At 41.5% G+C, this 25,359-nt stretch overlaps 1 protein-coding gene across 1 annotated transcript in view; it reads left to right on the top strand.

The window, feature by feature from the left end:
* LOC142152894 (leukotriene C4 synthase-like) overlaps nt 1-25,359 on the top strand; it is a 68,503-nt gene that overhangs the window by 29,826 nt on the left and 13,318 nt on the right. The window contains exons 3-5 of the mRNA XM_075210015.1: nt 1,810-1,909; nt 9,896-9,966; nt 11,942-12,023. Coding sequence (XP_075066116.1) covers nt 1,810-1,909; nt 9,896-9,966; nt 11,942-12,023 — 253 coding nt within the window. The remainder of the gene's footprint in view (nt 1-1,809; nt 1,910-9,895; nt 9,967-11,941; nt 12,024-25,359) is intronic.

Raw genomic sequence — 25,359 nt, 5'->3', positions numbered from 1 at the left:
AATCCAATCTATTTAATTATTCTTCTCTCTATTGGCTGTAGCTGTGTTGCTGTGCTTTATAATGAAACTTTCCAGTAGACAAACCCACCATCAGCCTATCAATTCACTAGTAACCAGTGCCAAAATTCCTCCTGCGTAAATGATGTCTCTAGTCCAGTGTTTTTCAACTCCAGTCCTCAGGACCCCCTAGCAGTACATGTTTTCCATATCTCCTTGCTGGAGCACAGGTATATTCATTACTGACTGACACAGTGTAGCAGGTGTTATAATTATTTCACTGCTCACCTGGAAATCTTGCACTGTTAGTGGGTCCTGAAGACTGGAGTTGAGAAACACTGCTCTAGTGCATAGAGAATTGATAGGTTGTCAGACCACAAAATCGAATGCTGGGTAACATATACATATACATTCCCACTAAGCACTTTCTACCTTTGCAATGTGGCTGGACCATATGTAGCACTTAACCTCCTGTATCAAACTCACATTGTCCCATAGATTGTAAGCACTACGAGATTTGCTGGTACTATATAAATAAATGATGATGATGATGACACATATAAGCAGAGTTGTGTGGATGGGGGGGTGTAACTTTACTGGAATCCACTGGAACTTTACCTGGGTCGACTTACAAGCATATTTATCAAAGGGTGAACAACCCTATTGCTGATGAAAACATTTTTTTTCCTCCAATATAACAAATGTTTACTGCCAACGATAGCACTGCTATCACCAGGGGTAAACCCAGGCAGTGGTCAGATTCACTGGCTTTCACCAGAGATAGCTTCCCCATGAAGAAGAGAAAGCCTATTTGACAACAGTTGAACTATACTCATCACATTTTAATAAATAAGCCCAAAATATTCAAAAAAGTATAGCCTCTAAAGGGACATTGAGATGGGAGCCTCTGGCCACTCCATTTCCTCTAAATTTTTGCAACATTTTCAATAAAGGACAGCTGTACCCTCCAATTTGTACAAACAACACAAATAATAAAATGAACAAACTATGAGAAAAATAAACAAAATAAATAATAAATATGTGTCCAGAGGTACGGTCCCAGTCTTGGGCTGGAGTTTGCAGCCAGAAGACCAGGACCAAGCAAGCGGGCGCAACAAAAATGTGAGATACAGAGCTCTGTACCATACTAATCATTAAGGGTCTCTAGACTTTCTGGCATCCCTGGATAGCCAACCTGGAAATACATAGTACCACAGAATGTTTGTGCTGTTAGCATAGTGATCAGAAGACCACGGAAAACTGTCCACTATCAAAGGGGCCACCAATCCATCCTTAGGTACCCACTTGATTCAAGTTTATTATTAAATATAATTTTAGGCCCAGTGGTTGCAATTTTTTTTTCTCTTTTTTCAGAAATAAATATATTATAAGTGAAGATATCATTTTTTTTAAAATATCTAAGGCAGGCCTGTCCAACCTGCGGCCCTCCAGGTGTTGTGAAACTACAAGCTCCAGCATGCTTTGCCAGTAGACAACCTGTTGATAGCTGGAAGGGCATGCTGGGACTTGAAGTTTCACAACATCTGGAGGGCTGCAGGTTGGACAGGCCTGATCTAAGGGTTATATTATTTAGATCATTTCTATGTAGATGAACAGCACAGAAATGTTAATTCTGAGCAGCCGGTTTCTTCTATTAGTCTAACTTGCCTTAGATTAGTCATTCCTAATATCTGGAGGTTTGCTATGATTTAAAGTACAAATAAAATATAATGTTTTATATTTTCTTTTATTTTTTTTTGGATTCCACGTATTGATTACGCTGCAAATAACTGTTTATTTCTTGGTCTGTAGCGTATTTTTCTCTGCAGGTGATTGCAGCCAGGCGAAAGTTCAGTGTTTCTCCTCCCTGCACTTCTGGGCCGGCTGAATTTGAAAGAGTTTACCGAGCTCAGTAAGTTTTTGTTGCATCCAAAAACAATACACATAATGGTACACATTACATATAAATTGCATATTTGCCAATCTATACTGTTCAAACGATTTTGTGGCACTCATGCCTTTAATTCATACTTTTTGGACTTCCCCTCACCTTGATGACACCAATCATCATCATCATCATCATTTATTTATATAGCGCCAAAATATTCCGTAGCGCTTTGCAATTGGGGACAAACATAGTAAACTAATAAACAAACTGGGTAAAACAGACAAAGAGGTGAGAAAGCCCTGCTCGCAAGCTTACAATCTATGGGACAATGGGAGTTTGACACATGAGGCTAAGGCTAAGTCTACATTTTTCATTTCAGCCCAGCCAGGCTGCAAAGGTAAAAGTGACTCGTAAGCTAAATGATCCTGTCACACAACAATGTTGGTCAGGGGGTAGTTGTCTTGTGTGAAATTGTGTAACAGGTGGTAACTGGGTAAGGTAGTGAAGTTAAGAGGGTGGTTGAGGAATATTATAAGCTTGTCTGAAGAGGTGGGTTTTCAGAGAACACCAATCACGTCATAAAGGCCCCGCCCTCTTTACAAGAAAGAGGGTTGGAATCCGGGAGACTGGCCTGAATCTCCTGGACGTTCAAGGAGTGTAGACAAGTATACTTTAATTGCGTCTCATGCAATAAGGCCACCTAGAACTTGCATGGGCTGCTACATATATAAGTAGAACCCACGCGCTCCATGTAGCAGAAAATTTCTCCAGATGCCATATCAGATAACGATCTTATCATGACTCTGTAAACTCTATGAAGATCTGGATCATGAGTGCATACACACTGCAGAATTGGAAGGACATCGTTCCATCGTTAAACAAGATTTTTAATCCGGGTTACAAATCAAATCAAATGATACAATGAGCTTTGGAACGACGATCGTTCATCATTTCAGTGTACACATTAATGCAATATTGGGCCAAACTGTCATTTATCGTGTGTTGTCATGATAATCGGGTGAAAAGCCTATAGTGTGTATCCAGCCTTAGACCTTGAACAAGTCACTTTAACTTCCTAAAGATGTAATATTAACGTTATAAGCAGAGTGAAGTAGAGACTCGTATTCAACAGGAGACGTTCCTTCAGATCCGCTTGTAGTTGTATACACACATATGTTCGTTTTGTCCACCTTAATGAATCAGGACCACAAAGTGCAACTGGAACAAGACCATGCATTCCCCTATATCCCCCAATACCACAGGGCCAGACCTAGTGTGAATTAACCACACATAAAAATTAAGCAAAATATTATAATACCCATAGAAATAATAATTATATAATACAATTTATTTAGTGTGTATCCATATAGTTTAAAAGAAAACAATGGATCACTTAAATGCAGCAAAAATGTAATTAATGCTTAACAATGATCACTAGTTGACTGACTCCTCCCAAAAGCAAATCCATCCATACAGAAGGGATAATATAAAAATTAAATATTCCCAAGCAAATATAATGAAAGATCATAATCATCAGCTATTTATATAGCAGCCAATTAACCTACTAATATGTTTTGGGAGTGTGGGAGGGTTCTGGGCAGCAGGAATCCCCCCCCAAGTTCCCACCTGTGTAGCCCATGTGGTTTTCGTATAATAAAAGTCTAAAAAATTGGCACAATTTTTAAACAAATGTTATATGAATAAAATACTCCAACCCCCCCCAAAATAAAATTTCTTCAACACTTTATTACATTTAAAAAAAAAAAAAAATTTTTTTGCTTTCTTCATTTTTGATCTCACGTAGTCCAAATGGAGAGCAAAAAAAACCCCTCCAAAAGCAAACAGAAAAATCTCACCCCAAACAACCTCAACATACTTGTTCTAAATGATTAAACCCAGGAGTCCCCAGAACCCCCCTTCACCAACCAGTCAATCACAAGCATTTACCCATACAATCTACCCGCTATAGCTACTAATGGAAAAGCAACAGTGTTCCAGCAATAGACTATTGTTGGTTACCACTGCCTTTGTAAATGGGGTTGCCTGATTCTCCGGTTGGTGTAAAATATTTTGTTTAATCTACAATGATTCACAAATTAATTTTTGAATGATATGAATCCATTTGCCAGTCTCTAATTGAATGGCCCTGACTCTCCTCTGCTATTTCTAAAGTGCTGCCACACTGAAACAATACAATGGGAAAAAGCCTAAGGGCTAGATTTACTAAGCTGCGGGTTTGAAAAAGTGGGGATGTTGCCTATAGCAACCAATCAGATTCTAGCTGTCATTTATTTAGTACATTCTACAAAATGACAGCTAGAATCTGATTGGATGCTATAGGCAACATCCCCACTTTTTCAAACCCGCAGATTAGTAAATCTAGCCCTAAGTCATTAAAATGGTTTTCCTGCAAATTTTAGTAAATACATTGTTTTAGCTCTCTTCCTTTATTTTGTGCTTTTTTAGCAATATCTTTATAGCAGGGGTGGGCAAACCAGTCCTCAAGGGCCATATAACAGTTCATGTTTTTAGGATTTCTTTAATCATGCACAGCTGAGTTAATCTATTTGGCTGGGTCAGTAATTATCCCAGCTGTTTCTACAGACAGAAATCCTAAAAACATGAACTGTTATATGGCCCTTGAGGACTGGTTTGCACACCCCTGCTTTATAGTATCAACAAAGGTTGTTGCCCCGAGATACATCTCAGTACTGCTCTTGCAATTAGCTGGAAATATTTTCTGTAGCTTTCTGCTGTATCTGTTACCTCTAGCAGATATCGACATAAGCTCCCAGAACAGGTGCCAGAGGTCTTCGCCTATGGCGTGCGCCTTTCCCATAGAGTTTGTTGTGCTCACAGGTACTTGGTTGCCCCCAGGTCTTAACTCTTAGCATAGTGTTATGACTGCCTTTGTTTTGTATCTGGCAGCAGTACCTATAATCCATCAGAGGTGCTGCTGCTGTCCTGCTCCTGAACTCTGCAACATGCCTGAAGGAGTTAATCTCCTTGTCTGGTGCTAATTAGAACTGCACCTGTTGCACTGCTTTAAGTACCTGCCTCTAGCTGTGCTCTGAGCAGTTCATCCATTTGTTCCTGGCTGCTGCTAACCTGCTCCTGTGCTATTTGGTATATACCTGCTGGACTGAACTTCTGTGTATGACCTCTGCCTGTACCTTGGACCTTGCCTGCTTGTCTGAGACCCTGAATCATTTTCCTGTACCTTGGACCACGCTGTTTTGCCTGTTGCTCTGACCTTTTGGACAGACTTCTGGACCTCGCCTATTTGCTTGATCTCTGCCTGGCTATTTGTATTTGTTTGTCTGGTCTCTATTTGATCCCTGGACTCTGTCTGCTTTCCTGGACAGCCTTGTGCCTTCTGGACTGGGGTAAACTTATTATACTTGTTCCTGCCATTTTACTATACAGTCTCTTTTGGAACCTGTTATCCGTGGATTTGAGTTATCTTTGTTAATATATTTACCTGAATAAAGACACTTTGCCTTACACTTCCGTTGCACTTTGTGAATGCACTGGGATTCTTAACATGATGAACTGCCATACAATCTGGGCCTGCTGATTGCACGCCCTCTGCCTTAGTCCTGGAATTCCTAGTTTTGTTGCATTGAACTCTGTGTTTGACTATTAGACATGTCTGTAAATCCACAATTACAAATGCTGCAAATGGACATTGTTCAGCTCCGTTACAAAATCATACAACTATCCACTTTACTCCAAGAACTGCTTAAAACTCTTCCTGCTGCTGCTGTGATAAGTAATTTCAACACTAATTCTGATTTTAAAGCAACAAACTCCTCTAATGAAAGCATTCAGACTGCAGAGAATCCTCCCAGAACTTTTTCTGACATTGGTGCTGCATCTATGGTATTGCCAGCAGTCCCTACCATTAGGGATTCTAAACGACCAAGCTACCTGCGTCCCCCTCTCACTGAGGAGGAACGATAGCGCAGAAGGATTGGTAAAGTATGCCTCTACTGCGCCAGTGGCGAACATTTCTTACAAAGTTGTCCGCTCCGCAGACCACAACATCCTATGGAGCAGCCTTCAGTGTGCTCCTCTCCAGACCCTGGATTGTTCTGTACGTCACCTCCTGTTGCTTTACTTCAGCCTAATCTGCCAGTTTCAGTTGCCGCCTGTCCTGCGGTGCCAGTTCCAGCTGCCGCCTGTCCTGCGGTGCCAGGTCCAGCTACTGCCTGTCTTGTGATGCCAGTTCCAGCTACCGCCAGCACTGAGTCTCCAGTCATTGCCTCCTGTTCCGAGGTGCCAGCCTCTGTGTCCGGTCCTGAGTCCGCTGTGTCCGGTCCTGAGTCCGCTGTGTCCGGTCCTGAGTCCGCTGTGTCCGGTCCTGAGTCCGCTGTGTCCGGTCCTGAGTCCGCTGCCTCTACTCCCGAGTCTTCAGCTCCAGGAGGGGCGCTGCCCTTACATTCTGCTTACATCAGCTACTGACACCAACATGCCTCTCAGACAAATAATTTATTTGTCTGAGAGGCATGTTGGTGTCAGTAGCTGAGGGGGAGTACTGACATTGGATTGCTATTTGGAGGTCTCTGGGGTACCTCTTTGGTAAGTTAGCTCTAAATTTAAAAACACATATGTATGGCCCAAATATATGGGACTCTCATTGTTTAGAGTAGGACCACCCTATTAGCAAAAGCACCTTGGCGTGGTGGGTGGCTTCAGCATACATTTGCAAATGTGTGCAACTGAGACTTTTGCATTTTTATCTACAGTAGAAATAGCAGATCTGTTGCTGGCTATAGCAGTGTGCTGGGGGTATTTGTCTGTGTTTGTTCCTTTTAGAAGGTAGAAAAAGTCAGAACGTTTGATTGGGGAGTAAGGAGGTTTGGTCAATTCATATGCTTGACTTCTCTGCTTAACAAGGTCGTCAACCTTCATGTGTCTTATTGACATGTGTGTGTCCTCTGGCAGCTTTTACTAAATACATTGCTTTCAATAGATTTAAAGGTAAGTTTTGCCTTTAAAGCTATTGCTTTAAATTTACCATACAAAGTCGCCGGATATCAGCAATCTGCAATAATCGCTATTTGATACATTTACCACTTGGCCTCATTTAAAGTTGGATACATCTGGGCACTAAGCATTTTTTTTTAAAAAAAATAATGAAGGCATCCGTAAAAAAATATACTAGGAATAATTCTGTTGAGTGAGATATATCTCAAGTAGTATTTGCTCCAGGTGCACGTTAGACGTATAAGTTAAAGTAGACATGTGGTTGAAGAGTGCTAGTAATTAAGGCAAAATACCCTGTTGGTACACAATTTACTAATGTAATAAAGCGTCATATACACAAGAGGGAATAGTGTCTTAACTGTTATTAATAAATGTAAAACTTGCATTTTCCATATATAATGTCATACATATAATGTCATTAAATAGAAATACCCCCTACAGCCGTTGTTTAATCCAATGTCAATCTTTCTGGCTAGAGTAATCAAAGTATAACCTTCGAATAAATGATAGGAATAGACAATTGTAATGTAATATAGTATAGCTGCGATGCTAAAGAATTAAGAACTATCAGCTGGAGAGGTCAATACACAAACAGCCAATCAGCAGCGACTAGATTGTGCTGCTGGTGTCATCATCATTACAGATCTTTGCAAGGTCTCCAGAACCTACTCAGAGTTATGGAGGCAAAAATTAAGATGCTGAGCATGCGCAGTACAGAAATGCATATATGATGGCAAAAAATGCATATGACCAACTTTAAATGAGGCTCTTTGTCTAGCCATATAGGTATATAGGTGGGCAGTACGGTGGCTAAGTGGTTAGCACTTGTGCCTTACAGCACTGGGGTCATAAGTTCAATTCCCGACCGTGGCCTTATGACTATTTATTCAATCCTTGGGGTGCACTCCCCGGAAAGTCAATATTACACACCCCCCCCCACAGAGAAAAAGTCAGTTGAAAACTAGCATGGATGTTAAATGCAGTCTAAATATTGACTTTCCAGGGAGTGCACCCCCAGGATTGAATAAATAGTCGTCCTAGAAATAACTTACAAGTGCTTTAAGAGGTGGCTGTTCTCTGTTATTTTAATAATGAATGTATGAATTGTTTCAATTTTCAAAGAGAACAAGACGTGAGGTATAATTTACCCAGTTGAGTGCCTAATTAATATACCGCAGTGAAATTCTGAAGGTATTGTGTTGTGTTGTTCCGTGAGACCAATGTAGAGACTGACAGAGTGGCTCAGCAGAGGAAGAATGATTTTCAAGGAAAATCAGTCTGGTGGCTGTGTGCAAAATAGATCATAGTGGTTTGAGTCTGTTTAGGGGAAGACCAGTAAGGAGGGAATTGCAATAGTCAATGCAGGAGATGATGAGTGCATGAATTAAAGTTTTTGCAGTGTCTTGTGTAAGATATGTGCGTATTCTGGAAATGTTTTTTAGATGTATGTAACATGATTTAGATACAGAGTCCATGTGGGGAACAAAGGATAGTTTCGAGTCAAGTATTACACCTAGGCAGCGGGCTTGCGGAGTGGGATTTATGTTCATGTTGTCAACAGAAATAAAAAAGTCAGGTAGGGAACTTTTGTTGGTGGAAGGAAATATTATTAAGTCTGTTTTTGAAAGATTGAGTTTGAGTTGGCGAGAGGACATCCAGGACGAAATGGCAGAAAGACAGTCAGTAACGTAAGACAACACAGATGGTGAGAGATCAGGAGAGGATAGATGTATAGCGATGATACTGAAATCCAAAGGAGCTTATTAGTTTTCCAAGAGAAGTGGTGTAGATAGAGAATAGCAGAGGACCTAGGACTGAGCCATGTGGGACTCCTACTGATAAAGGAAGTGAAGTAGAGGTAGTTTCAGAGAAATGAACACTGAAAGAGCGATTAGATAGGTTGGATGAGAACCAGGATAGGACAGTGTCTTCAAGAGCTAGGGATTGTAACGTTTGTAGGAGAAGAGAGTGGTAAACAGTTTTGAATGCAACAGAGAGATCCAGGAGAATTAGAACAAAGTAATGGCCTTTGTTTTTAACAGGGATCGAATCATTAACAACTTCAGTCAACGCAGTCTCTGTGGAGTGATATATATTATATAAAACATAATTAAAATAATTTGTGCAAGCCAGTTAGTTTCCGCTGTATGTTACCTGCCCTGTGATGATGTGCTGTAACCCACAAAGTAGCGATAACGGGATAACAGGTATGAAAGCCCACAAGCTGCAGCCGTGCCTGGAAATAAAACACAGGTCGATGAAAATGATCACTTCCTGCTTTCACTTATTAGTGAGTTTTATGATATAATAAAAACTTAGAATAATTGCCAGGCGAGATAATGAACACTACACATGACTTGAATTCCAGAGTTACAGAACTGGTACATGCATGCAAATTGCAAATACTGCACACATTATACAGTCTTATTCAGAGTTTGAAGTTAAAAGATAAATAGACACACAACTAAACAAATTAGCTTTGGGAGTAGTTCAATGAAACAAAATAAAAAATTAAATTTTTACTTATTTGGGCAGCATGGTGGCTTAGTGGTTAGCACTTCTGGCTCACAGCACTGGGGTCATGTGTCCGATTCCCGACCATGGTCTTATCTGTGTGGAGTTTGTATGTTCTTCCCGTGTTTGCGTGTGTTTCCTCCGGGTGCTCCGGTTTCCTCCCACACTCCAAAAACATACTGGTAGGTTAATTGGCTGCTAACAAATTGACCCTAGTCTGTCTGTCTGTCTGTGTGTCTGTGTGTTAGCAAATTTAGACTGTGAGCCTAAATGGGGCAGGGACTGATGTGAGTGAGTTCTCTGTAGAGCGCTGCGGAATTAGTGGCGCTATATAAATAAATGATGATGATGATGATAATATTGGTGAAAAAGCACAGATGGATGCCAGGAGGATAAATCAATTTAGTATAAGTTGCAGGAGGGTATGTACAAGTAAAAACAAAGTAATCTGAATGTGGAACCCCCCTTTTAAGCTACTACTGACTTACTATCAATTCCTCATTGCAGAATGAATTGCACAGAATATTTCCCCATGTTCCTTGCTGTGCTATGGCTGTCTGGGATCTTCTTCCATCAAGGTGAGGCTAACGCTGTTAATAATTTTTGTTTTGGCCGGACTTCTCCCTTATTATACCTCCAACCTCACCACAGAGCAGAAAGAACTGACATCTTAATCAGCTCTATTTATAGACTATAAAATCTGCAAGAATGCAGCATATAATAATACTATGCAGAGCATCTGACTATTATATATCACCTAAGTGGTCTGGTACGTAAGGAAACTCAATTTCATGAAATCTGTGTTTAGCAGATGTGTGCTTTAATAATAGGAATGACAGGGCTTTTTTACCACAGAAAAGGACTGCGGGTTTGAAAAAGCGGAGATGTTGCCTATAGCAACCAATCATATTCTAGCTATCATTTTGTAGAATGTACGAAATAAATGATAACTAGAATCTGATTGGTTGCTATAGGCAATATCTCCACTTTTTCAAACCTGCAGTTTAGTAAATATACCCCTTGATCTTTACACATTAGAGGTGTAATTATCCACTAATTATTAATGGGTAGATAATTGACCATTCAAATGATCTTATCGCAAGTCCTATATTACATTTAGTAATTGGTTAGCATAAAGACTTCGGGTCTGTTTATGAAAGGGAAAATAGCCCAATTGGCAGAAAAAAACAGGATTTTGTCACCGGTGATAGCGCTTGTTATTGCATGCCCTATACATTAAAGGGGTTTTCGCAGGTGATAAGTGACAGCATTGCAGTTATGAAGAATGGTTTCAGATCTGGGTTTCGTTTGGGTAGATAGAGATGAGGGGGTAAATGTATGAAAGTCCGATTTCTGCAAGTCGCCGGAAATCGGCGACTTTGCAGGTAAAATTTAAAGCGGCGATGGCTTGTAAAGGCAAGTTTGCCTTTACAAGCCATCGCTCCTTTAAATTTTCACTGCAAAGTCGCCGATTTCCGGCAACTTGCAGAAATCGGACTTTCATACATTTACCCCCTGGCCTTTTTTTCTCCTGATTTTCCAATCAGGAATGCTGGTGACGAGGATTCACACACTCATCTAAAGAACAAAATTCAGATATTTGTTGATATCTTTATTTTATCGGCAAGCAGGAGGAAAAATTAACTTAGAAAGAATTAAATCACATTTTACCCATCCTATATACTACCAATCCTTTGAATGAATATGTCGTGTAGATTTTATATATTATTACTATATTTTATTTTAAAAATCCTTTGACGCATTTTACTTTTATAAGCACAGCATGCATTGTTGCCTTCATATTCATGGAGTGGGACAATTAGCTTTCGGTTATTAAAATAAAGAAGAAAAGAAAAACCTGGATTTTTCAGAAAAGCATAAAAATGTAGTTTTGGGTGGAGTAAGTTATGATGGGTAAAACGATCCCACATTGTACTCCAAATCATCATCATCAGTTATTTATATAGCGCCACTAATTCTGCAGCGCTGAACTCACTCACATCAGTCCCTGCCCCATTGGAGCTTACAGTCTAAATTCCCTAACATACACACAGACAGACTAGGGTCAATTTAATAGCAGCCAATTAACCTACCAGTATATATTTGGAGTGTGGGAGGAAACCGGAGCACCCAGAGGAAACCCACGCAAACACGAGGAGAACACACAAACTCCACACAGATAAAACCATGGTCAGGAATCGGACACATGACCCCAGTGCTGTGAGCCAGAAGTGCTAACCACTAAGCCACCATGCTGCCCAAATAAGTAAAAATTTAATTTTTTATTTTGTTTCATTGAACTACTCCCAAAGCTAATTTGTTTAGTTGTGTGTCTATTTATCTTTTAACTTCAAACTCTGAATAAGACTGTATAATGTGTGCAGTATTTGCAATTTGCATGCATGTACCAGTTCTGTAACTCTGGAATTCAAGTCATGTGTAGTGTTCATTATCTCGCCTGGCAATTATTCTAAGTTTTTATTATATCATAAAACTCACTAATAAGTGAAAGCAGGAAGTGATCATTTTCATCGACCTGTGTTTCATTTCCAGGCACGGCTGCAGCTTGTGGGCTTTTATACCTGTTATCCCGTTATCGCTACTTTGTGGGTTACAGCACATCATCACAGGGCAGGTAACATACAGCGGAAACTAACTGGCTTGCACAAATTATTTTAATTATGTTTTATATAGTATATATGTCATCAGGCTTTCGCTCTCAACACTCCACAGAGACTGCGTTGACTGAGGTTGTTAATGATTCGATCCCTGTTAAAAACAAAGGCCATTACTTTCTTCTAATTCTCCTGGATCTCTCTGTTGCATTCAAAACTGTTTACCACTCTCTTCTCCTACAAACGTTACAATCCCTAGCTCTTGAAGACACTGTCCTATCCTGGTTCTCATCCAACCTATCTAATCGCTCTTTCAGTGTTCATTTCTCTGAAACTACCTCTACTTCACTTCCTTTATCAGTAGGAGTCCCACATGGCTCAGTCCTAGGTCCTCTGCTATTCTCTATCTACACCACTTCTCTTGGAAAACTAATAAGCTCCTTTGGATTTCAGTATCATCGCTATACATCTATCCTCTCCTGATCTCTCACCATCTGTGTTGTCTTACGTTACTGACTGTCTTTCTGCCATTTCGTCCTGGATGTCCTCTCGCCAACTCAAACTCAATCTTTCAAAAACAGACTTAATAATATTTCCTTCCACCAACAAAAGTTCCCTACCTGACTTTTCTATTTCTGTTGACAACATGAACATAAATCCCACTCCGCAAGCCCGCTGCCTAGGTGTAATACTTGACTCAAAACTATCCTTTGTTCCCCACATGGACTCTGTATCTAAATCATGTTACATACATCTAAAAAAACATTTCCAGAATACGCACATATCTTACACAAGACACTGCAAAAACTTTAATTCATGCACTCATCATCTCCTGCATTGACTATTGCAATTCCCTCCTTACTGGTCTTCCCCTAAACAGACTCAAACCACTATGATCTATTTTGCACACAGCCACCAGACTGATTTTCCTTGAAAATCATTCTTCCTCTGCTGAGCCACTCTGTCAGTCTCTACATTGGTCTCACGGAACAACACAACACAATACCTTCAGAATTTCACTGCGGTATATTAATTAGGCACTCAACTGGGTAAATTATACCTCACGTCTTGTTCTCTTTGAAAATTGAAACAATTCATACATTCATTATTAAACTAACAGAGAACAGCCACCTCTTAAAGCACTTGTAAGTTATTTCTAGGACGACTATTTATTCAATCCTGGGGGTGCACTCCCTGGAAAGTCAATATTTAGACTGCATTTAACATCCATGCTAGTTTTCAACTGACTTTTTCTCTGTGGGGGGTGTGTAATATTGACTTTCCGGGGAGTGCACCCCAAGGATTGAATAAATAGTCATCCTAGAAATAACTTACAAGCGCTTTAAGAGGTGAATGTTTGTCATTATGTTTTATTCATGTTAATTGATAAATTGCAGTGGATGAGTATTTTATATGTTGGGGAAATGCATTGGCTTTGTGTTATGATGTTTACTTACATTAAATGAACATTTTAATTACAAATTGGTTGGTGTTTTGGAATAGTCAGAGAGCAGTGCCTTTTCTTTGCCCCCCTTTTCATTGGTTGCCTGTTTTTTACAGAATCCAATATAAAATTCTTCTACTAACATACAAGATCATCAGCAAAATTGCACCAACATATATCTCCTCACTTGTCTCAAAATATCTCCCAACTCGATAACTCTGTTCTACACAAGATCAGTGTCTCTCATTCACTCTCGTCACTTACTCTAATTTCCTGTTTACAGGACTTTTTTTGAGTTGCATCCATTCTGTGGAATTCCCTCCCTCGCACAATAAAACTTTCCTCTGACTTTCAAGCGTTCTCTGAAAACCCACCTCTTCAGGCAAGCTTATAATATTCCTCAACCACCCTCTTTACATCACTATGTTACCCTATTACCACCCTTTCCACAATTCACACAAGACAACAACCCTCTGACACAAGACCAACATTGCTGTGTGACTGGATCACACAGCATACAAATCACATTTACCTCTGCAATCTGGCTGGACCAATATGCAGTATGTAGATTTAACCTAGAGATGGGCGGGTCCGGTTCCCCGAGAACCGAACCCACCCGAACTTTGGCTATCCGAGTACCGAGCTGAGGAGCTCTGTACTCTCTGCCCGCTCCGAATCGAAATCGAGGCCGAACGTCATTGTGACGTCGTCGGATCTCGGGGCTCGGTTCTCGAGATACTTGAAGATTATAAATACACGCCTCCACAGCAATCCATCGCCATTTGACAGAGGGAGAGAGCAGGGTGTAGTCACAAGTTGATTAGAGCAGGGACAGAGAGTACAATATTATTCTTGCAATTGCTCTAACAAAAATCGCTAGAGAAGAGAGGAGGATAGAGGTTTATTATTTTGTTTTAATATTTGGCACTCCCCAGTGCTTTTGGGGTGTCCCCCATAATTGTGCATAAATATTTCTGCCTGTCAAAAGTCATATCTGTCAACAGTATCTACCAACTAATTTTTAGCACTCCTCAGTGCTTTTGGGGTGTCCCCCATAATTGTGCATAAATATTTCTGCCTGTCAAAAGTCATATCTGTCAGCAGTATCTACCAACTAATTTTTAGCACTCCTCAGTGCTTTTGGGGTGTCCCCTATAATTGTGCATAAATATTTCTGGCTGTCAAAAGTCATATCTGTCAGCAATATCTACCAACTAATTTTTACTACTACAAGTGCTTTGCGCTCAGAATGGATTCAAAGCAGTCCACATGTGATCAGAATGAGCAACCAGGTTCTGTCACCAGTCCTGATGTTAGTGTTCCCAGTATGTCATCTGGCCAAGGCGATGTCAAACAACAGAGTGTTTCCAAATCAGTGCAAAAAACAAAAACCCCCCAAAAAATTACTGTGTTGAAGCAAAAACGAAGTGTTACTGAGCAAAAGTTAAGTGCCGATAAAAAAAAAATTGCAAACATGCCATTCTACACACGCAGTGGCAAAGAGAGAATGAGGCCTTCACCTTTGGCTATTAGTGGCAGATCCCAAAAAGTTACCCAGCCTACAATTGGTGCACAACTACTGTTACGCGTCAAAGCCGAGCTGCAAGATAACAGTAAGGCATTAGAGGAGAATGTTTGCTCTGATTCACAAATGACAACAATCCCTGTGGAGAGTCCATCCAACAGTGGGATGTCTAATCGTGAGCATTCTGCTCATGTGTGCCTTAATAGCCCGAGTGTAGCCGGTGATACCCAAATTGAGGATGCCACTTTGGAATTAGAAGAGGATGAGGGGGAGATTTGTGTAGGTGACGAGGGCGCTAATGAGGATGTTGATGAGGATGAGCTTGTTTGTGTAAGTCCTGCACCAGTGGCAGCAGTTCTGGCACGTGACAAGAAAAAGACCATTGTCATGCATGGCCATAAAACCAAAAAATCCACTTCTTATGTGTGGAATTATTTCTACCCAAATCCAGACAACAATTGTATAGCCATTTGTAGTGTATGTCAAGCCACAGTCAGTCGAGGGAGGGACCTTAACAATCTTGGAACCTCATCTATGTTACGCCATTTAACGAGAGTTCATGGCAAAGTGTTGGGAAAAGCTGAAAGTTCTTCCCAAAAAAATACAAGCACTCCATCATCAGCTAAGACCCTCTGCTCACCGACATCCCGACGGCTACAAAATACACCCACCACACCATCCTCATCAATATCCTCAGTAGCGCTCGGAGTTAGCCCGGCATCCCACTTAAGGCTGGATGACTCCTGCACTATTATTGATTCCTCTGAAGAAAGCGTTAGTCCCACTGCTGCTGCTGTTGCTGCTGCTGGGGGTGAATCGTCATCCCAGAGGCAGGTCAAGAAAATGAGCAGTCCTACATTTCAGCAATTAACTGTGAAACAATCATTTGCGAGGGGAAGCAAATATGACAGCAGTCACCCAGTCACCAAGCGAATCACAGACGCCATGGCTGCAATCTTAGTGTTAGATCCGCGTCCAATCTCCACAATAAACGCAGCTGGTTTTTCACAGTTAATTGAGGTTTTGTGTCCGCGTTACAGAATCCCATCGCGACATCATTTCTCCCGTAAAGCAATTCCACAACTATACCAAAAAGTGTGTAAAAATGTAGAGATTGCGCTGAAAAATGCTATTCTGCTCACTGTCCACTTAACCACAGATATGTGGACAAGTGAAAGTGGGCAAACCAAAGACTATATGACTATGACAGCCCACTGGGTTGGTCATTCACCTTCACCAGCAGGAACAGCAGCAGCATGTACACCACTACGTAACATTTGTCACAGGCAGGCCACTCTTTGTATCACCGGCTTCACTAACAGGCATACGGCTGACAATTTGTTACGCAAACTGAGAGATGTGATTGATGCATGGCTTATACCACTCGGACTCTCCCCAGGGTATGTCATTTCTGATAATGCCAACAATATAGTGCGATCATTACAGCTGGGTGATTTCCAACATATTCCCTGTTTTGCTCACACCATCAACTTGGTGGTGCAGAGCTTCCTACGAAATAAACGTGAGGTGCAGGAGATGCTTTTAGTGGCCCGTAAGATTTCAGGCCATTTCAGGCATTCAGCCACAGCATGTAGGAGATTACAGCAGCTCCAAGAGCAGTTTAACTTGCCCTGCCACCAACTTAAGCAAGAGGTGGTAACTAGGTGGAATTCCACCCTGTACATGCTTCAGAGGATGGAGGAACAGCGCAAAGCCATCCAAGCATATTGCACAAGCTATGACATTGGGAAAGGAGGGGGGATGTATTTCACTCTTGCACAGTGGGGAATCCTTTCAGTCCTGTGCAAGGTGCTGAAACCATTTGAAGTTGTGACGTGTGAGGTGAGTGCAGACTCTGCTAGTTTGAGCCAAGTCATTCCTTTAATTAGACTATTGGAAAAGCAGCTTGAGAAAATGAAGGAGGAGCTGAAAGCAAGCAATTCAGCAAAGTATGTTGGCCTTGTCGATCAAGTACTTAATTCGCTTCACAATGATCCTCGAGTTATTAAGATCTTGAACTCTGATCAGTACGTTTTGGCCACTGTGCTTGATCCAAGGTTTAAAACCTACATTGAGTCTTGTAAATGAGCGAGATGTGAACTTTTGCAAGGAGCTATTGCTCAGCAAGTTGGCCGCTGAACTTGGCCTCGGCTTGACAACGTGTCCTCCTTCCCTTTCTCAAGCTCCTGCTGCTCGTAAAAAATTAAAATTCCCAAAAAGAAGCAGGGAAGACGCAGGTGAGAGACCAGAAAAATTTAACATCTGGGCTGGTTTGAAGGATTTTTCTAAAAAATGTGTCACTTTGCCCATAACTCCATCCAATACGTGTATAAACATGCAAAGGATGGTGGAGGATTACTTTCAAGAGGTAGTTGATATGGAAATGTCAGACAGTCCCTTTCCTTACTGGGAAGAAAAGCAGGCCATTTGGAAACCCATGTACAAACTTGCTTTGCAATACCTAAGCTGCCCACCCTCCAGTGTGTACTTTGAACGAGTGTTCAGCACAGCAGGGAACTTAGTCAGTGATCGCCGTAGAAGGTTACTTCCCAAAAATGAGGAGAAAATGATGTTTATAAAAATGAACTACATCTTCCACGAGGAAGGCCTTCACCATCCAAGACATCCAAGCACTGACTGTTCTCTAATGGCGGATTCAAGCGGCGATGAATTGATAGTCTGTGATGATGACGTACACACTGATGAGGGTGAGGATGAAGCTGAAGATGATGACAATAACATCTTTTTTTTTAAAACTTTCTATGTAAGTGTAGGGTGCAATCTACCCCCAAAGAGGAAAGGGACTTGTGGCATTTCCATATCACGTACCGTCTTGAAAGGCTGCTGTTTGGGCAATTTCTCCTTAAGGGTAGGGTGTCATAGACAGAGTGACCCCAAACTGCCTTTGTCCATTTCTCTTAAAATAGTACAGTCTATAACGACTGAATTTTTTTGTATTTTATACAAGTGGAGGGGAGCCTAGAGAGACAGAAAACAAACTGGCTTTCTCCATGTCAATGAATATTGTACAGTCTATAATGGCTGAATTTTTTGGTTTTGTAAACAAGTGGAGGGGAGCCTAGAGAGACAGAAAGCAAACTGCCTTTTTCCATTTCTTTACATATTTATCTATAAGTGTAGGGTGTAATATACATCCAAAGACGATGGCTGCATTGCCAATATGCATAGATGGAGAGGAAGACAATCCGTTTTGTGTGTAGAATAAATGAAGGCCTACCAATGAAGAATTAAACTGTTTTTTGGATGATTTATTACCTCTACAATTAGATTACTTATCTCTAAAACAGTTGGAGCACTAAATTGGGTTAGTTTAGGCCCAACAACATTGATTTTCCAACAAAATAGCAAAACAAAACCAAACAAAACCAAAACCAAAACACGCTATGGCGGTTTTGCAAAACCAAAACCAAAACACGACGGTAATCCAGATCCAAAACCGAATCCAAAACCAAAACACGGGGGTCAGTGACCATCTCTAATTTAACCTCATGTATCAGACTCCCATTGTCCCATAGATTGTAAGCTTGCGAGCAGGGCCTTCTTACGGCTTTGTCTGTTTTACCCAGTATTGTTTAATACTGTGTTTGTCCCCAATTATAAAGCGCTACGGTATTTGCTGGGTCTATATAATGTAGATGATGAAGATGATGATGAAATATATAAAAGATGATGGTGTGATTTTGAAATGCAACTACATAATTATGCACCTGAACTTTACACCAGGCAACCTAGTCAGTTTGCATCTGTGCAAAATTAATACATAAGTTCTAAGCTCTTCTCTGTTAGGATTACTATGATGTCATCATGTAAGATCATTAAGAATTTTCCTAAAGGGAGGAAGGCCAGAGAGGGGCTAACTACCTGCCCTATATATTATTAATACTTTGTACGGTGGATTTCTTGGTGCTGGAAATATGGAAGGTCTGCAGGGTTTATAAGTGATTCTATAACATCTCATCCGGTTTAAAAAAAAAACAATAGAAAGGCATAAAAAGAAAAAAAAATGAAAGTAAAAAAAAACAACTCTCAAAAATGTATCCTAGTCATTAACAGCATGGAAGGGTTTAGGTGGAGGTCCTGCGATAGCAGTGATGTATGCAGGGGTGTAACTAAACATTTGTGGGCAGTGATTTCACATACACCACGGAACATAACTACTGGGGTAGCAGCTGCTATTGGGGCACAGAAAATAACGGGGCCCAGAAGGAATCCATATCTCGGCTCTATCTGGATTTGGAAGTCCTGCAGCAACATGAACTGCAGCCCCGATCGAGTGGCCAGGAATGTACTTTTATTTGTATATTCTATGCCTGTTGAACCTTGCACTGTCATTCAGTCTGCATGCCTCCTAAGATTTTAATTTGGGGAGTCCCCTTCTTTAAAAAACGCCACTTCAATGCCATGCAAATCAGTGGCATGTGCGCGTGGCACCCGTTTACCATTGTAACTCCCAAGTTTCTGGCCCACGGGACAAAGCTGGGCGGTGGGACAGAGGCCCCTAAATCAGGACTGTCGGCCTAAATTGGGTCAGTTGGAAGGTATGAGCCTAGAACCTCTATATGCTCTTGGCAGCTCATAAAGAACATGTTCCTGTCCATAATGGGTGTGTAGTTGTCGACAGTGAAAATGTCTACACCAAAATGTCTACAGTTAGAAGGTCCACACAGTTATCAACTATTTTACATGCTAATCTTTTAACTGTGTCAACCTTATAAATATGTAGGCATTCTGACCGTTGACCTTTAACTGTGTCAACATTATGACTGTCAAACTTATGGAGCACTCATTGTGACTGTCGACATTTTAACGTCGACTTTTCATACTCAGCCCCCATAATTCCCCTTGCCTCAGTGATGTCAATGGTTCAGAGTGAATTCTACAATTTCATAAATGTTGAGCTCCAAGTGACCGCTTCCACTGTGACTAGGTGACGGCTGCACATTTAACTTGGGACAAGGGCAGCAACTAACATTTCCAGGGATAAAGCTTCAAACCTTGTGACTATCTGGCAACCAGAGACATTTGGTTTCTATGAATGTGTTAATTATTAGTGACACCTTCAAAACTGACAGAAAGGGGAAGTCTACTGTAAATGCGATTGTCTCCAATTAAGTTCACTCTATAAACAGTATCCCAAGCTGACATCTGTGACAATGAATCAGATTCTGGCCTCTCATTACAGTGTTGTTATGTTTTGTAAATGCTTTTCCTCTGCCTGGCTGTGAATAGCTGCTCCCGGTGGGTGAAAAACATCCCATCAGTCATCACCGGTTAGTGTGTTTCCAAAGCCACCAGCTGCAGCTTCTTTTCCTGGCTGTTTCCCGCTGTCACCCCAGGGCTGAGCTGTAAATGAGCTGCCTGCTCCTTCCTTGACACGTACTGCAGTGTGGTGACATTACAGGCTTATGCAGCTCAGCAGTTCTCACCTGCTGTGAGATTCCTTAAACTGTCTGTTTCAATCAGCCTTCCACATGTACTGTGACATCACAGAGATGCTGCTGTATTCTGCTCGGTACTGACGGTACAAACTGACTTACATAAGTTTTACGTAATATATGGGGCCTGATTCATTAAGGAACTTAAATTAAGAAATTTCTTATTTAAGTCTCCTGGACAAAACCATGTTACAATGCAAGGGATGAAAATTAGTTTTCTGTTTTACACATAAGTTAAATACTGACTGTTTTTTCATGTAGCACACAAATATCAACTTTACATTTCAGTGTACAAATAAGCTATCAAGTATTTGTGTGCTACATGAAAAAACAGTCAGTATTTAACTTATGTGCGAAACAGAAAACTAATTTGCACCCCTTGCATTGTAACATGGTTTTGTCCAGGAGACTTAAATAAGAAATTTCTTAATTTAAGTTCCTTAATGCATCAGGCCCCTAGTGTTGGCTGGTCATATAGGGATTTACATTGAATATTCATTATAATGAAAGAATTGCAAGAGACATACCTCCCAACATTTTCTAAATAGGGACATGGCCACGCCTCTTCTGACAGAGGGGTATGACCACATCACATTAGGGGCATGGGTGTGTCCACATTCCATAAGGGATGTCTAGCACTTCTGAAGAGTTATGTTGCCCCAATATCCTCCACTTCCCCTTCCCGCTTTTGAAAATGATAGTAAAGTACAGCAATTAGTACTTTTCATTACTGTGATAAGTGGCAATAAAAAAAATTAGGGCACCTATATACCATAAATTACAAAAATTGCCTTTTAAGCATAATTTCTTATTGCTACAGAAATAAAATAAATCTTGGAGAAATCTGTCAAATAAGTCTTGGCGAGAGTGCATCGCCAAAAAGTGGCTGTCCTGGTGAAGACTCGTCACCCTGGAGATGGTTTTTGCTGTGGCTAAACACTTCACTTTTGGATTCTGTCATTGCCATGTGCAGTAATAAATCTGTGCACAGGGCTGTCCTCTCTGGGGTGAAAATACAGATAGCAGGTACTCAATGATGGTGTTAGCATTTCAGGACAAGCTGCAATTTTTGTTGCTTGATAAATTACCTGATTTCATCATCCCCATAGAGATCTAAGGGGATGACGGAATCCGGTGACAACAGGGCTAATGCTGATAAAATCTGTGATTTCTCAGGTGTTAGCTGGACTGGAAATAGACTCCCTCTGGACCTCTGGATTGGACCTGGACTTCATCAGGACCTACCACAGCGTGCTCTCTGTCTCTGGCAGCTTACTTTCCGACACTGGCAGATCCCCCCGGGATTCTTGCAGCCCTGTCTAGTAAATCAGCAACTTTCCCTGTTAGGCTGACAGCTCTCTTTGTTAGACTGGCAGCTCTTTACAAGGGATTGACAATCCTCCAAATTGCATTCAGCCTCACTGTAATGGCCTTGCTCTCTCTGAATGTGCATCTCTGTGCAATTTCTCTCTCCTCAATTTCCCAGTGGTTTCTATGCACACTGTCATGTTTAGTGAACTTAACTGTGCTGTCTTGCCTTGTCCATTAGCTGCACTGAGTCAGGCTGTGGTCCCGACAATGGCCGTACATTCTTCCTCTCTGCCCGTACTCCTGCGCTTCTCTCTCTTGCAAAAATGTCACTTCCAGCTTCTCTGTTCCTGAGGCTGGTTGGGGTGTGTAGTTTTCAACACCCAAGGAAGCATTGACCTTTCCCCAGCCAGTGGCTCTTGCTCCCCTAACTCCTGGAACCCAATCTTCCTGACAGATAAACACTGGGTCCTGGGGTTACACTCTGTTTGGTTTCAAAACAGACATGTATAGTGATTAATAGGTGTATTAACCTCTAGTTGGCCAAAATTATTAACCAGTACTAATACATCTTGTACACCAAAGCAGGATCAGTTGTATGACCTTGATTCTCTACTGCTAAGCTTTCCGGAATTGGCAGTACCAAAGACTCAGTTATGCTGACCATACCCATCAAGTGTGACTGACCACACACCTCTTTATACGTTTGTGAGAGACAATTAGTAAAAATGCAACAGAACAGAACAATTCTCACAGCGATCAATAGGTGCATTATCCAGTGGGCAAAAAGTATAGCCAGCACTGATTCTACACCAAATCAAGATCAGCGTGCATTTAAAATGCTGCATTTATCATCATCATCATCATTTATTTATATAGCTCCACTGATTCCGCAGCGCTGTACAGAGAACTCATTCACATCAGTCCCTGCCCCATTGGAGCTCACAGTCTAAATTCTCTAACATACACACACACACACACACACACAGACACAGACAGAGAGACTAGGGTCAATTTTGATAGCAGCCAATTAACCTACTAGTATGTTTTGTGAGGAAACCGTAGCACCCGGAGGAAACCCACGCAAACACAGGGAGAACATACAAATTCCACACAGATAAGGCCATGGTCGGGAATTGAACTCATGACCTCAGCACTGTGAGGCAGAAGTGCTAACCACTTAGCCACCGTGCTGCCCGAATTACTTATTATGTGGTTTGCTGTATTAGTGCTATCTTTACTCCTACCCAAACTGCACCACCAGACAGCAGAATGACTTGACTATTGTCATCCCATTTGTATTTATAGGCTATACATTCTGTAAATTCCGAATTTACAAATACAGTGCAGAATGGCCGTTTCCTGGAATGGTGATGCTAAAGCTGTCTCAACGATTGTATTGCCGGAAATTCACACTTCTGCAAAATTACCTATTGTGAAATCTGATTAGCTCTAAATTCCACTGCATTTCCTATTCATGTCAATAAATGTACAGATTATGCAAGATTACATAATTGATTTTACTTAGGTTTCTAGCAATGGTGCATGTCAGTTAGTTATGGTAAAATACTACTTTAAAATCAACATCAATAGTGACAAAAAACATATAATCTGCAACTTAACTAAACTGTTGTCAACTCTTGCTGCTCAACATCTGATATTAGATAACTGGAGGGATCCAAAGATGTGTATGTAACAGATTCTGGATACTATATTACTAATCTTGATTAGCACTGGCTTACCTGAGGTGCAGAGTCTAACGATCTCCCCGGTGTTCACCAAGAACCGCCTTGCGGCGGGGTGGGCTTTGCTGCCAGGAGTCGCAGGTCGCGGTCCCCAGGTTCGCCTCAAGATGTAGTACAGCGGAGTGAAGCGGTGGAAGCGGAGTCAAGCAAGCCGGTTCGGTACACAGGAATGAAGTCAGGCAGAATTAGAAGGCAACTCGGAGTCAACAAGCCAGGTTCGGTACACGGGTCACAAGAATAGGAGAATGGTCAGCAAGCCGGGTCGGTACACAGGGATAGGAGAGCCAGGGAAGTCAAACAGGCAGAGATCAGCACACAGGAGACACTGGAAACTGGAAGACACTGCAATCCACGAAGAGCAGGAGCCAGGAACAGGTAAGTGTTGCTCTGACACTCAGCGAGTGTCAGAGTGAGGTTTTTATACTGAAGGGGATTCAAAATCCCCGCCTCTAGGGTTGTGGTCATGTGACCGCCTCCGGGTGCAGTCACATGGTCCTGAATGCGGAAGTGCGGCTGGACGGAGCGGCGGGGATCAGGTAAGTCCGTGACAGTACCCCCTGCCATAAAGGTGGACTCCGAACACCTAATAGGGTTTCAAAGGAATTTTTTTATGGAAGGATTTAAGTAGACGGGGAGCATGTAGATCAATGGCTCTTACCCATAAGCGCTCCTCAGGGCCGTAACCCTTCCAATCTACCAAGAACTGTATGGCACCTTGAACTTTACGGGAATCTAGGATAGTTTTAATCTCGTATTCAACTTGATCTCGATCCACAGCAGGAGGAGGAGTTCTGGATGAGGTGGAGAATCTGTTGGTTACCATCGGTTTTAACAAGGAGACATGGAAGACATTGGGTATGCGTAAAGAGGGAGGCAGACTCAATCTAAAGGCTACGGGATTAATAATCTCAGATATAGCGAATGGGCCAATAAACTTGGGAGCAAATTTTTTACTGGGTACCTTTAAACGAATGTTCTGGGTGGATAGCCATACCCTGTCACCAACTGCAAAACTTGGAGTCACTCTTCTCCTTTTATCGTAGAATTTTTTGGAACGAGTAGTTGCTTGCTTTAAATTTGTCTTGGTTTGTTCCCAAATATCAGAGAAGTTACGAAACACTGCTGGAACTTCAGAAGATGAGACTTGAGAGAAGGTGGGTAGTCTAGGATGGCAGCCATACAGAACAAAAAAGGGGGAGTTAGAGATGGCCTCATGGAAATGGTTGTTATGGGCGAACTCGGCCCAAGGGAGAAGGTCCACCCAGTTGTCTTGGTTACTAGAGATAAATATTCTTAGAAACTTCTCTTATTCCTGGTTGGTTCTCTCAGTAGCCCCATTGGACTGGGGATGATATGCGGAAGAAAAGTCAAGCTTAATCCCGGATTTATTGCAAAAAGACCGCCAAAATTTTGATATGAATTGTGATCCCCTATCGGAGACAATATGTTGAGGACAGCCATGGAGGCGAAATATTTCTTTAATAAAAATATCGGCTAAGGAGGAGGAAGAAGGAAGGCCTTTGAGAGCTATAAAGTGGGCTGTTTTAGAGAAGCGATCCGTGACCACAAGCACTACAGTACAGAATTTGGAAGGGGGAAGGTCCGTGATAAAATCCATTGAGATCTGTGACCAAGGGTAATCAGGAATGGGTAATGGGAGCAAGCATCCATAAGGCTTCTTCCTAGAGGTCTTGTGTTGAGCACATTTGGAACAAGCAGCAACAAATCTCTTCACATCCTCCAGCAAGGAAGGCCACCAGTAGCTTCGGGACAATAAGTCCCAGGTCTTGCGAATGCCGGCATGCCCAGAGAAGAGTGAGTGATGAGCCCAGTGAAGGAGCCGGGTGCGTAGATGTGGCAAGATAAATGTTTTGCCTG

The sequence above is a fragment of the Mixophyes fleayi genome, chromosome 4 (genome assembly GCF_038048845.1).
Source record: "Mixophyes fleayi isolate aMixFle1 chromosome 4, aMixFle1.hap1, whole genome shotgun sequence".
Taxonomy (NCBI): domain Eukaryota; kingdom Metazoa; phylum Chordata; class Amphibia; order Anura; family Limnodynastidae; genus Mixophyes; species Mixophyes fleayi.
This window is presented reverse-complemented; position numbering and strand designations above follow the sequence as displayed.